Source organism: Camponotus vicinus, unplaced genomic scaffold (genome assembly GCF_025532165.1).
Source record: "Camponotus vicinus isolate PSW18456_S1 unplaced genomic scaffold, iyCamVici1.0 SCAF_8, whole genome shotgun sequence".
Lineage (NCBI taxonomy): Eukaryota > Metazoa > Arthropoda > Insecta > Hymenoptera > Formicidae > Camponotus > Camponotus vicinus.
The window spans coordinates 3480634-3492641 of NW_028141980.1; the positions used below are offsets into that span (position 1 = coordinate 3480634).

The 12008-nt window shown below is 41.2% G+C and overlaps 3 protein-coding genes across 3 annotated transcripts; all 3 read right to left on the reverse strand.

Moving 5' to 3' along the window:
* Positions 1-1310: 1310 nt before the first annotated feature.
* On the reverse strand, positions 1311-3140 carry LOC145976296 (uncharacterized). Its single transcript, XM_083107363.1, has one exon. It carries the CDS (start codon positions 3138-3140, stop codon positions 1311-1313), a length of 1830 nt encoding a protein of 609 aa, XP_082963489.1.
* Positions 3141-3296: 156 nt separating this feature from the next.
* Positions 3297-4949, reverse strand: LOC145976297 (uncharacterized). The gene has a single exon (XM_083107364.1). The coding sequence runs from the start codon at positions 4947-4949 to the stop codon at positions 3297-3299; it is 1653 nt and encodes a 550-aa protein (XP_082963490.1).
* Positions 4950-4951: 2 nt separating this feature from the next.
* LOC145976298 (uncharacterized) lies at positions 4952-5854 on the reverse strand. Its single transcript, XM_083107365.1, has one exon. It carries the CDS (start codon positions 5852-5854, stop codon positions 4952-4954), a length of 903 nt encoding a protein of 300 aa, XP_082963491.1.
* Between the last annotated feature and the right edge of the window lie 6154 nt (positions 5855-12008).

Sequence of the window (12008 nt, forward strand, 5' to 3'; positions counted from 1 at the left end):
TCCAAGCATATTATGCAAAAAAAATTTCCTATAAATTGAACGATAATGGTGAGTAATTATATTGTTACGTCCGATGGACGTCATGATTCTTTTCTTTCTTTGAAGCTATACAAAAACTATACGATAACCATGTGCGCGGGTAACTCTCGGCGATATCCAAATGAAGGAAACGAAAAATAATAAATGAGTCTAGACTACGCGAACAGCATGTTATTATAAATAGAAAAATTCCACTAAAATAAAGAACTGTAATAAAATCGAACTCGCATATGTTTACAGTTGGGACGTCCGTTAGAACCATTGGAACTCATGTAACAAAGCGATCCTTCTTAAGAATCGCACCAACTATAAACATATGTATATCTAACCCTTGCAGCGGATATCTGAGACCGAGAGACTCGAAGCAAAAAAAAATAAACAAGAAAAGCTAGAGCTAAGGATGGTCAGTCGTTGGAACTTAGGAATTTTAAACAAAATCGGAACCAGAGCTGCAATAAAAATTTTATAGCGCTCCACACGTGGAGCTATGAAAACAGAAACCCTTCAGAGATGCAGAATTTAAGCGGGCAATCAAAAAAAAGGGGGAAACTAAACAATTCGCCTGGCCACCCTTAAGCGCTAGCCGAAACGCGAAAAGACTCTCGCAAGTCATAAAATCTGTCCGCTAAGCTCCCACTCTCTGCTGGATAGAGCCACATTTTGGAACCAAAGGGCCAGCCTATTACAATCTTAGAACCGCTTTTCCCTCCAAAATCAGCCTCCTTGTTCTCAAGAAGGGGGCAACCGAAATTATCTCATTCGCCCAAAAGGGATTCCCACTATCCAGAAAAGAGGAGGAGTAATAACTTAAAAATGCAAGCGCAAGGCGTGACGCGGCGATTAACACTACCGTTGACAGTTCAGTACGCTAATTCTTCCAACGAGCAGCAGTGCAGTTGACAGTTCAGTTCACAGTTCCAGTCAAGATTCAGTCATTCAATTTTAAAATTATATAGCCTTGGGGATCCTCTTTTCTTGCATTATGCAATTGAGTTATTAATCTGTTTTATCACAGTGAAAATGATTTTGTTAACATTTAATTGTGCATCGTGTGAATTTTCTGATGAACATCTCCATTACCCAGCTCTTCATGTTATAAACCTCTGACCTCAGCTATTGCAATTTTATCAACGCATTCATTTTTGTGATCCCAACTAATTGTGAGTAGTAGTAGTAGTAGTAGTAGTAGTAATAAGAACGGGTGGGGCTAGGTCAGTCCCTAATGTCACCTAGGTTTAAGAGATCTTCTGTAACCCCGTGGTTATCTGAGGTTATAAGTGGCGATCCAATTTGGCCCTTACAAGAAGGTTGTGTAGATCGCTCACCCTCACGTTTTGTAGAGCACTGGGTTCAATGAACATGTGACCCCAGAGTGTGTATCTCCTGAGAGCAAGTGCGGGGCAGTAGCACAAAATATGTATGCTGTCCTCTTTTTCTTCGCCGCATAGTCGGCAGTCTTTCCGCTCGGCCAGGCCGAGATTGAATAAATGGGCCCTGAGAGCCACGTGGCCCGTGAGCAGGCCTATGGAGATATTGAGCTTTTTCCTGCTCATAGTTAGGAGTTCATCCGTCCTTTTAGAAAGGGGTCGATTCAGCAATAACTTGGCTTGACGACAGCCCTGAACCTGACCCCACGAAACCAGATGTTCCCGTTTCAGAGACTCTTTGATGAGCCTTTTACCTATGGTAAAGGGGACGCCGACGACCTGCCTAGCCGGGACCTCGAGGGTGCCTAGCTTTGCCAGGCCGTCCGCCACTTCATTGCCATGAATTCCCTGGTGACCGGGAACCCAGACTAAGGTGATCCTATTGGATTCACCTAGTCTGTTGAGCGCTAGCATGCAGTCCCAAACCACCGAGGACTCAGTGGTGGTCTTGGCTAGGGCATTAATAGCTGCTCTACTATCGGAGCAGATGAGTATATTTTTATTAGTGGCTTTAACTGAGGTTAAAGTGTTTGCGCACTCAAGGATTGCTAGGACCTCAGCTTGGAAAACCGTGGTCAGCTCCCCTAGGGAGTAAGATTCCCTGTGGTTAGTCCTTGAGCCGTAGACTCCAGCTCCGAATCGTCCTTCCGCCCCCGAGCCATCCGTGTACCAGATGTCCCAGTTTGGCCGGCAGATTCGTTCTGGTTCACTCCAATCTTCCCTAGAAGGTATCTGGGTTTTGAAGAACTTAGAGACCTGGAATTTCCTAGGTATTCTGTCCTGCAGCAGAGAGAATGGGTGTTCATGGAGGAACGATAGCCTAGTATGACCAAGATGCCGCCCTCTCCACTCACCCTGACACTTTAGTCTGTAAGCAGAAAGTTTGGCTGTGCTGATAATAAAGCGGTCCAGGGGTGGAAGACAGAGTGCAATCTCAAGCACCTCTGTAGGGGTGGTTTTCATGGCCCCCATCGCCGCCCTGAGGTAACAGCCCTGTAGACTTCTGAGTAGGTTCCTGGCCCCCACTTTCTCCACCCTGGGCCACCAGACCACCGCAGCATATGTGAGACGGGACAGTAGAATGGCTTTGTAGATCCAGAGGGCAACATTGGGTTTAATGCCCCACGTTTTACCTACAGCCCTTCTGCATGCCCACATGGAGGTGTAAAATTTCTTACGTTTGACTTCAAGATGAAATTTCCAGCTTAGTTTGGGATCAAGATGTATCCCCAAGTACTTCACTGAAGAAGTGTATGTTAGCTCTTTGCCCCAGAGCCTCAAAGGCCCTATAGGTTCGGGCTTGTATTTTCTGGTAAAAATCATGGCCTTGATCTTGGACGGATTAACCGTGAGACTTTTGGCTTGACACCAGCTTTGAATAATCTTAAGTGCTTTATCCATGAGCTCCTTAAGAGTTGAGAGAAAGCTGCCTCTCGCGATTGTAGCCACATCATCCGCGTAGCCACAAACGAGAAGGCCCGCTTCTTGTAATTTGACCAGAAGTTCGTCTACCACCAGGCACCACAGGAGCGGAGAAAGAACGCCGCCCTGCGGGCAGCCTCTGGCCGGGAGACCACTCAAAGTTTTATCTCCATAGTCAACAGTCAGAACTCTGTCCGATAGCATACTTTGTGTCCAATCGATCAGAGTTTCGGGGATGTGATGCCTGTGCATGGCCTCTTTAATCGCCTCTTAATCGCTGTATATGAGGTGGTATCAAATGCCCCCTCAATATCCAGAAATAATCCTAGGGCATACCCTCCAGTTGCCAGCTGTGTCTCAATCTTGCTCACAAGGTGATGAAGGGCAGTATCCGTAGATCTGCCCGCCCTATAGGCGTATTGAGAGCGCCAGTGGTCGGATGGTAAGGGGGTATGTCCTGATATGGCTGTCTATCAGTCTCTCCAGTGTCTTCAAAACAAAGGAGGTAAGGCTAATGGGTCTGAAGTCTTTGGCCAGGATATGGCCGTTTTTGCCTGGTTTGGGTATAAAGGTGACTCTAGTGCCACTCCAGACAAGGGGTACGTGTCTAAGGGCTATGCTGGCCCTAAGCACTTTAACTAGGGGGCCTATCAAGAGGCTCAAGCCCTGTTGTAGGCAGGCGGGATAAATTCCGTCTGGTACAGGTGATTTGTAAGGCTTGAAGGTTTTAACAGCCCATTCAACACCTGTGGGATAGACTATCTTCGCCGCTAGTGACCAATCCCTGGGTTTAAAAGCTTCCCTGGGTCTCACACAGGCGGTAGGAAGATTGTCAACCGTTCGAAAACCTGGGAAATGAGTCTCCATAAGGTACTCGATGGATTCAGTGAGATTGACTGTGTAGCCTGTGTCGGGACGCTTAAGACATCCCAACTGGGTACGATTGTCAGAGCTGAGTATTCTGTTTAGCCTGGAGGCTTCTGGAGCGCTCTCGATGCTTGCGCAGAACTCCCTCCAGCTACTGCGTTTACTTCTGACTATTTCCTTGCTATACCTGCGTTGGGCGTTCCTAAAGGCTTCCCAGTGCGAAGACAAGCAAGAATTTCTTGCCCTGTTAAAGAGTCTCGTGGTCTCGGATCTGAGCTTTGACAGCTCTTTATTCCACCAGGGGACTTTGGTCTGGGACCGTATAAGTTTCAGGGGGCAGTTTGCCTCAAAGGCATCCGAGATAGCGTTGCTTAAGCAAGCCGCGGCAGTTTCCAGGTTATCCTTGGTATGGAATCTGGTCGGAACGGTAGTTAATCTATTCTTCAAGTCTAGCCTGAAGCCGTCCCAATTCGTTTTCCTAGGATTTCGCCTCCGCAAGATTGTAGGTTGCTGGCGAAGGGTGAGGCGTATCTGTCTGTGATCGGATCCTGAAGGTTCATCTAAGACCCTCCAGTCTCCTACCAGTTCAGACACGCCCTTGGTACAAATAGTAATGTCAATTACCTCCTGTCTTCTAGCGTCCATGAAGGTAGGTTCCGTACCTCTGTTTAGGATGATAAGTCCCTTGTCCAGGATGAAGTCATGTAGACTCTCCCCTCTCGGGTTGATGTTTGAGCTCCCCCAACCTATATGGTGAGAGTTAGCGTCACAACCCAGGAGGAGTTCGAGTCCTGCTTCCTCAGCATGGGCAACCAGGTTCTTGATATTGTCCTGAGGTGGAGGGTCGCAGGAATCATAGGGCATGTATGCTGACCCTATGAGTAGGTCCATTGTCTTCCCCTCCTCCAGGTTGATGCTCGTCTGGACGACAGTTAGATCTTCGCTGCTAAGCTGAGGCAGAAAAGTAGTATTAAGGCCTTTTGCTACAATACATGTCCTTAGTTTGCGGTTCGAGCAGGCTCTGAAAATAGTTCCACAGCCGCCTAAACCTTTGATGGCATTATTCAGGAGCCAAGGCTCCTGGATAATGGCAAGGTGTGTGTGCATCGCAGCAGTGCTCCTGGCAAGGATAGCCGAGGCGCCTTTACTGTGATGCAAGTTAATTTGGGTGATGGGTACCCTGGAGACCGTCATGTTTAGGCGGTCTCCCCTGGTATTCCCTCCACAGATTCAGGCTTCCTGCCGCATTCCTTTTCAAGCAGCCTAACGGTTGCCCGTCCGAGACTGCAGCTGGGCCTGAAATTGCAGGACTTCAGGGCGTCTAGAGATTGATCCCCAATCAGACAGGCGAAGTGGATGCTCGTGGCATCCCTACTCACGCTCCCCCTGGTGACGATCCAATCTCCGGTCGCCAATCCTGCATTTTGTCTGCCGAGGAGCCTCAAGGCTTCCTCAGCAGACAAGTCTGGCTCCTCCACGTGTACCACCACTCGATGGCGCCTAGGCAGCTCATCGACCGGCACTACACGTAGGGAGTTTCCCCCCACTTTCAGTTCGGAGGATAGGCTTTTTAGCCAGTCCCCCGACTGCTCATCGTCGCACGCGAAAACGAAGGCTCCGTCTCTCTCCCAGGAGCCGGAGAATGTGGGGGCTTTTGTACCCTCGGGTAACTCGAGGATACGCCCTCTGATCATTTTCCTGATCAGTCCACAGTCCGCGGCTCCTAACTTCTTATCAGGAAAGCCCTCCAAAATGAGGGCTAATCTGATAAGCCCTTTGGTCGCTTGGGCATATGACCCTTGATCATTGATCTTGGGTCGCTTGCCCTGGCGAGAATCATTGGGGCTAGGGGTGTTATTCCCCGGCCGGGCGCGTTTAAGCGCCGCAGTCGGGGCTCCACCACTACTGGGCCCAGGACTAGAATCGGCTTCAGCGGGAGGGATTTGGTCTTTAGTAGCCTTTCCCTCCCTCTGAAGCTGTTTCTTATAGCGTCTTCTAGCAGCTCCGCTATACCTGACTCCGGTTTTAGGTTCCCCTGAGTTGCCTTCCTCCGGTCGTTCGCTTCCTAGGGAAGCCACGCCCTGGAGGACTTTGTCCATTGTCGTGTCTTTGTTTTGTCTGTTAGTATCCCTGTATGTCCCACGAGTACCGCGGAAGCGCGATATCACCCAACCAGAGCCGCGAATGGCTGGGGCTTGGCTAGATACCCCGGAGGTCGCCCGGTATCCGGGGGAACCGTTCGAGACGCAGCACCCCCTGCGCCACGCAACCGTCGGCACGGTTTCATTGACACCTTGGCTTGGGGCGTCCCTCTTCGTTGGTCGCACCCGGCTCCATCCCTTAAACGGGTGGGCCCGGATGCGACCGTAAGCCCCTCCACCACGCCAAGGTGGAGACCCATTCGGGGGGTAGTTGTGAGTAAAATTGAGTAATTTTTATTTTCTCCCTTTCCCATATCTTATTATCTCATATTTTAAAATCTATGTCTGACAAATAATTTCAAACGGTTTAATAACCACTAAATTTTTACTAATTACTATCAATCAATCAATCCTTGTCTCACCTCTTCCTAATCATCTTCCTCATCTCTCTCTGTTCGTCTAGAATCTCCTCAAGGCGGTTCACGAACGATTTCTCGTTCGTCTAGAATCTCCACAAGGCGGTTCACGAACGATTCCCTGTTCGTCTAGAATCTCCTCAAGGCGGTTCACGAACGATTTCTCGTTCGTCTAGAATCTCCGCAAGGCGGTTCACGAACGATTCCCTGTTCGTCTAGAATCTCTTCAAGGCGGCTCACGAACGATTCCCTGTTCGTCTAGAATCTCCACAAGGCGGTTCACGAACGATTCCCCGTTCGCCTGGAATCTCCGCAAGGTGGTTCGCGAACAATTCCTTATTTCTCTTTATTAGCTCTTTCAGGTTTATTTAGCGAGAATTTATATTGTTTTCTATCTTTATATCTCGTTTCACCCCTTCTATATATATATATATATATATATATATATATATATATATATATATCTTTTCATTTCTATTTTTTTTCTTTACTCCCTTTTGTTTTCTTTCAATTTCCCATCCTCATATTATTATTATTATTATCTTTTTCTTTCTCTTTATATTATTTTCCTTTGAATTATCATTATTTTTGGGAGAAACCGTTGAAATAGATGAATAATATTCGAACTTAGACTTGGCGAATCTCTTATCTTAATTTTATTATTGTATTTTAATTTAGACCTGTGTTTCAGCGAATTTAGAAAATTTTAATTCTAACTATAACACATATGCGCAAGCGACGAATTCTATACTTCTTCTAATGAGTAAGCGTTATTCATATTTTTATTACACATTCACTTCTTATTTTGTTTTATTTCTTATATTATATTAATTATATGTATATTGTATTAACCAGTCAGAATTTAATTCTTAACGTAAATTCTTCCCTGTATATTCTGACTGATGACCTCAGAACGATTGTAACACCCGCGAGAATATATACATACACACACAGATACCCACTCACGCATACCTACAACTGCTAAGATGTATTTTTCTTTCATTATTTTTTTTATAATATATGTATTTTTAATTTAATGTATAATTTAATTATTTAAACCGTTGTCTTCCCTAAATCCTGAGATCGCACTAGGTCCCATCCCGCGAAACAAGGATTAAATTCCTTTACCGAAAAGGGGCCATCGAACGAATAGGCTTAAAAACGCAGCATTAAAGAGACCTTCGGTCGCTGACTTGTGTCAGGCCCTTCACATTCGTTCGACCCGATCCATACACACGCCCGAATAAAGTGTGTCACGGGGTAAGTAAGTTGCGTCCTTCCATACGGTCCATTCATTCCCGGGTCTGGACGTAACAATATAATTGATAAGAATTATGTATTAAAGTTTAAGAAAAATAATTATTACTTTCTTTTAGATAGAGACATTAGCACTCAAGTTTGTACTAACAATATGAAAACAAATTTGACAGAAAAACCTAATGGAGATAATGATATCAAAAATATTTATACGTGTAGTATGTTTATACAGGGTGTCCTAGACCACCCGTACACCCCTTTTCTTTCAAAAACTAAGCATTTTAGAGAAAAACGTTTTCGACAAAAATTGTATGGTTTTGAGGGGAACATAAGATGGTGTCATTGGTTCCATTTTAAATAACAAACTCAAATATCTCCCGAATAATACGTTTTATAGAAAAATGTTTCAGACAAAAGTTGTATGGTTTCGAGGGGGCCATAAGACGGTACCATTGGTTTGACCTTGAAGAGTCATTTGAAGGTCACGTGAAGGTCACTTCAATTTTTTTTAAATGGAACACCCTATATATTTTTGCACCCCCTTGTAGCTCATCTCGAGAGCTTTCCAAAACACTATAATTAAGTTAGTTTTCATTAAGTACTTTCCGAGTTATGAGGCTTGAAATCGTTTCTTAATTTTACATAAACCGTAAAATATCTTGTAAAATATTCATTTTTCGATTATCTTACCTTAATACTTTTATGTACAAAATAATGAGGAGAATTAATTGATGTAAAGAAAATACATAGTTATTTTTAAGAAAAAATATGTAATTGTTAATTGCAAATTACATTTTTTTTTAAACAATTTTGTGTTTTCTTTACACCAATTGATTCCTCTCATTATTTTGTACATAAAAGTATTAAGGTAAGATAATCGAAAAATGAATATTTTACTAGATATTTTATGGTTTATGTAAAATTAAGAAATTATTTCAAGCCTTATAACTCGAAAAGTACTTGATGAAAAAATACTTTATTATAGTGTTTTGGAAAGCTCTCGACATAAGCTATAAGAATATGCAATAAAAAATAGGTGGTTCTATTTAAGAAATTAAAGATGTCCTTGACCTCACCTTAACGACGCCATCCAAGGTCAAACCAATGACACCATCTTATCTTCCCCTCAAAACCACACAATTTTTGTCGAAAACGTTTTTCTCTAAAATGCTTAGTTTTTGAAAGAAAAGGGGTGTACGGGTGGTCTAGGACACCCTGTATGTATACAGGGTGTCCCATTTTAAATAACAAACTCAAATATCTCCCGAATAATACGTTTTACAGAAAAATGTTTCAGACAAAAGTTGTATGGTTTCGAGGGGGCCATAAGACGTACCATTGGTTTGACCTTGAAGAGTCATTTGAAGGTCACGTGAAGGTCACTTCAATTTTTTTAAATGGAACACCCTATATATTTTTGCACAGTCTTGTAGCTCATCTCGAGAGCTTTCCAAAACATTATAATTAAGTTAGTTTTCATTAAGTACTTTCCGAGTTATGAGGCTTGAAATCGTTTCTTAATTTTACATAAACCGTAAAATATCTTGTAAAATATTCATTTTTCGATTATCTTACCTCAATACTTTTATGTACAAAATAATGAGGGGAATTAAATGATGTAAAGAAAATACATAGTTATTTTTAAGAAAAAATATGTAATTGTTAATTGCAAATTACATATTTTTTCTTATAAACAACTATGTTTTTTCTTTACACCAATTGATTCCTCTCATTATTTTGTACATAAAAGTATTAAGGTAAGATAATCGAAAAATGAATATTTTACTAGATATTTTATGGTTTATATAAAATTAAGAAATTATTTCAAACCTCATAACTTGAAAAGTCCTGAATGAAGAAATACTTTATTATAGTGTTTTGGAAAGCTCTCGAGATAAGCTACAAGAATAAGTAACAAAAAATAGGGGTTCCCATTTAAAAAACGGAAGTTGACCTTCAAATGATCTTGAAAATGACCTTTAATGTCGAATCCAAGGTCACTATTGGATTGCCCCCTTTGTTCCCTACAACTTTTATCCGAGTCATTTTCCTTCAAACGTTGATCCTGAAAAGTTATGAAGGTGGAACTTTTAAAATGGGACATCCTGTATATATATATATATATATATATATATATATATATATATATATATATACAGGGTGTTTAATTTTAATCCGACCAGTCGAATATCTCGAAAACCAAGCCCGGGAGAGAAAAATATTTCAGACAAAAGTTGTTTGGTTTCGAGGGGGCCATAAGATGGTATCATTGGTTTGACCTTGAAGAGTCATTTGAAGGTCACGTGAAGGTCACTTCAATTTTTTTAAATGGAACACCCTATATATTTTTGCACACTCTTGTAGCTTATCTCGAGAGCTTTCCAAAACACTATCATTAAGTACCTTTTCGTTAAGTACTTTTTGAGTTATGAGGGTTGAAATAATTTCTTAATTTTACATAAACCGTAAAATATCTTGTAAAATATTCACTTTTCGATTATCTTACCTTAATACTTTTATGTACAAAATAATGAGAGGAATCAATTGGTGTAAAAAAAAACACATAGTTGTTTTTAAGAAAAAATATGGAATTGTTAATTGCAAATTACATATTTTTTCTTCAAAACAACTATGTGTTTTCTTTACACCAATTGATTCCTCTCATTATTTTGTACGTCAAAGTATTAAGGTAAGATAATCGAAAAATGAATATTTTACTAGATATTTTACGGTTTATGTAGAATTAAGAAATTATTTCAAGCCTCATAACTCAAAAAGTACTTAACGAAAAGGTACTTAATTATAGTGTTTTGGAAAGCTCTCGATGTCAGCTACAAGAATGTGCAAAAATATATAGGGTATTCCATTTAAGAAATTTAAGGTGACCTTTATGTGACCTTCAAATGACTGTTCAAGGTCAAATCATTGTCACCATCTTATGGCCCCCTCGAAACCAAACAACTTTTGTCTGAAATATTTTTCTCTCCCGGGCTTGGTTTTCGAGATATTCGACTGGTCGGATTAAAATGAAACACCCTGTATATATATATATATATATATATATATATATATATATATATAGGGTGTCATGGAAATTTTAGCCCATACGAAGTAAGAAGGTAGATTGGCTCAAATTAAGAAAGAAGGACTTGTATTGTTTTGTGATATTCGCAATAATTAACGAAAAATTAAATAAAGAATATCGGCCAATCTGCGTGAGTAGAAGCGCGCGGCGACGAGAGTCGTCCCACTGTAATCCTATACTAGGCGCGCGGCGAAGCGATGGGCGGATCGCTCTCCGAGATATGATGGTGGCGTGCGATATATCGCAATACCGCGCCGAAAAATGACCCCTCCTTTTAGTGGCGAGAAAATGATGCGCTATCATTTTCACACCACCTTGCGGTAGATAGCATGGTGCGCTTTTTTTATAGTGGTTTCCTCCATAGGCCTATTCCACTCTCAATTTAAATATTTGTGAAAATTGTTCAAAATGTCGTTACTGTACGCTGAATGTATCGTAAATGTAAAAAATTGATGATGACAGTACCTTCACAAAAATTGATCCGTGGTTGAAAATCTCTCGATAAAATGTGTTGCACACGTTGGTAATGATACGAGCGTAATCCTGTCATCATCAATTTTTTACATTTACGATACATTCAGCGTACAGTAACGGCATTTTGAACAATTTTCACAAATATTTAAATTGAGAGTGGAATAGGCCTATGGAGGAAACCACTATAAAAAAAGCGCACCATGCTATCTACCGCAAGGTGGTGTGGAAATGATAGCGCATCATTTTCTCGCCACTAAAAGGACCGGTCATTTTTCGGCGCGATATTGCGATATATCGCACGCCACCATCATGTCTCGGAGAGCGATCCGCCCATCACTTCGCTGCGCGCCGAGTATAAGATTACAGTGGGACGACTTTCGTCGCCGCGCACTTCTACTCACGCAGATTGGCCGATATTCTTTATTTAATTTTTCGTTAATTATTGCGAATATCACAAAACAGTACAAGTCCTTCTTTTTTAATTTGAGCCAATCTACCTCCTTACTTCGTATGTGCTAAAATTTCCCTGACACCCTGTATATATATATATATATATATATATATATATATATAATTTTTATATATTTTATCAATGATATTTACTAAGAGACAGATAAATTTATAATTAAGGATCATATTTGATCCTTAATTATAAATAATAGCATTTCTAATAATTATTAAACAAGTATATATTTTTTTAGAATATAAGAAATTAGTTTAAGGAAAATTGAATAAAATCTTATATAGACTTCATACTATTGAAAACAAATTCAATATATTAGAGGAAAAAATGCAACCGACCGATTCTTTTATTCAAGAAAATAATATCTAATTGCCTATATCTACGTTCCAGGAATTAGCATATTTTGAAGAACAATTG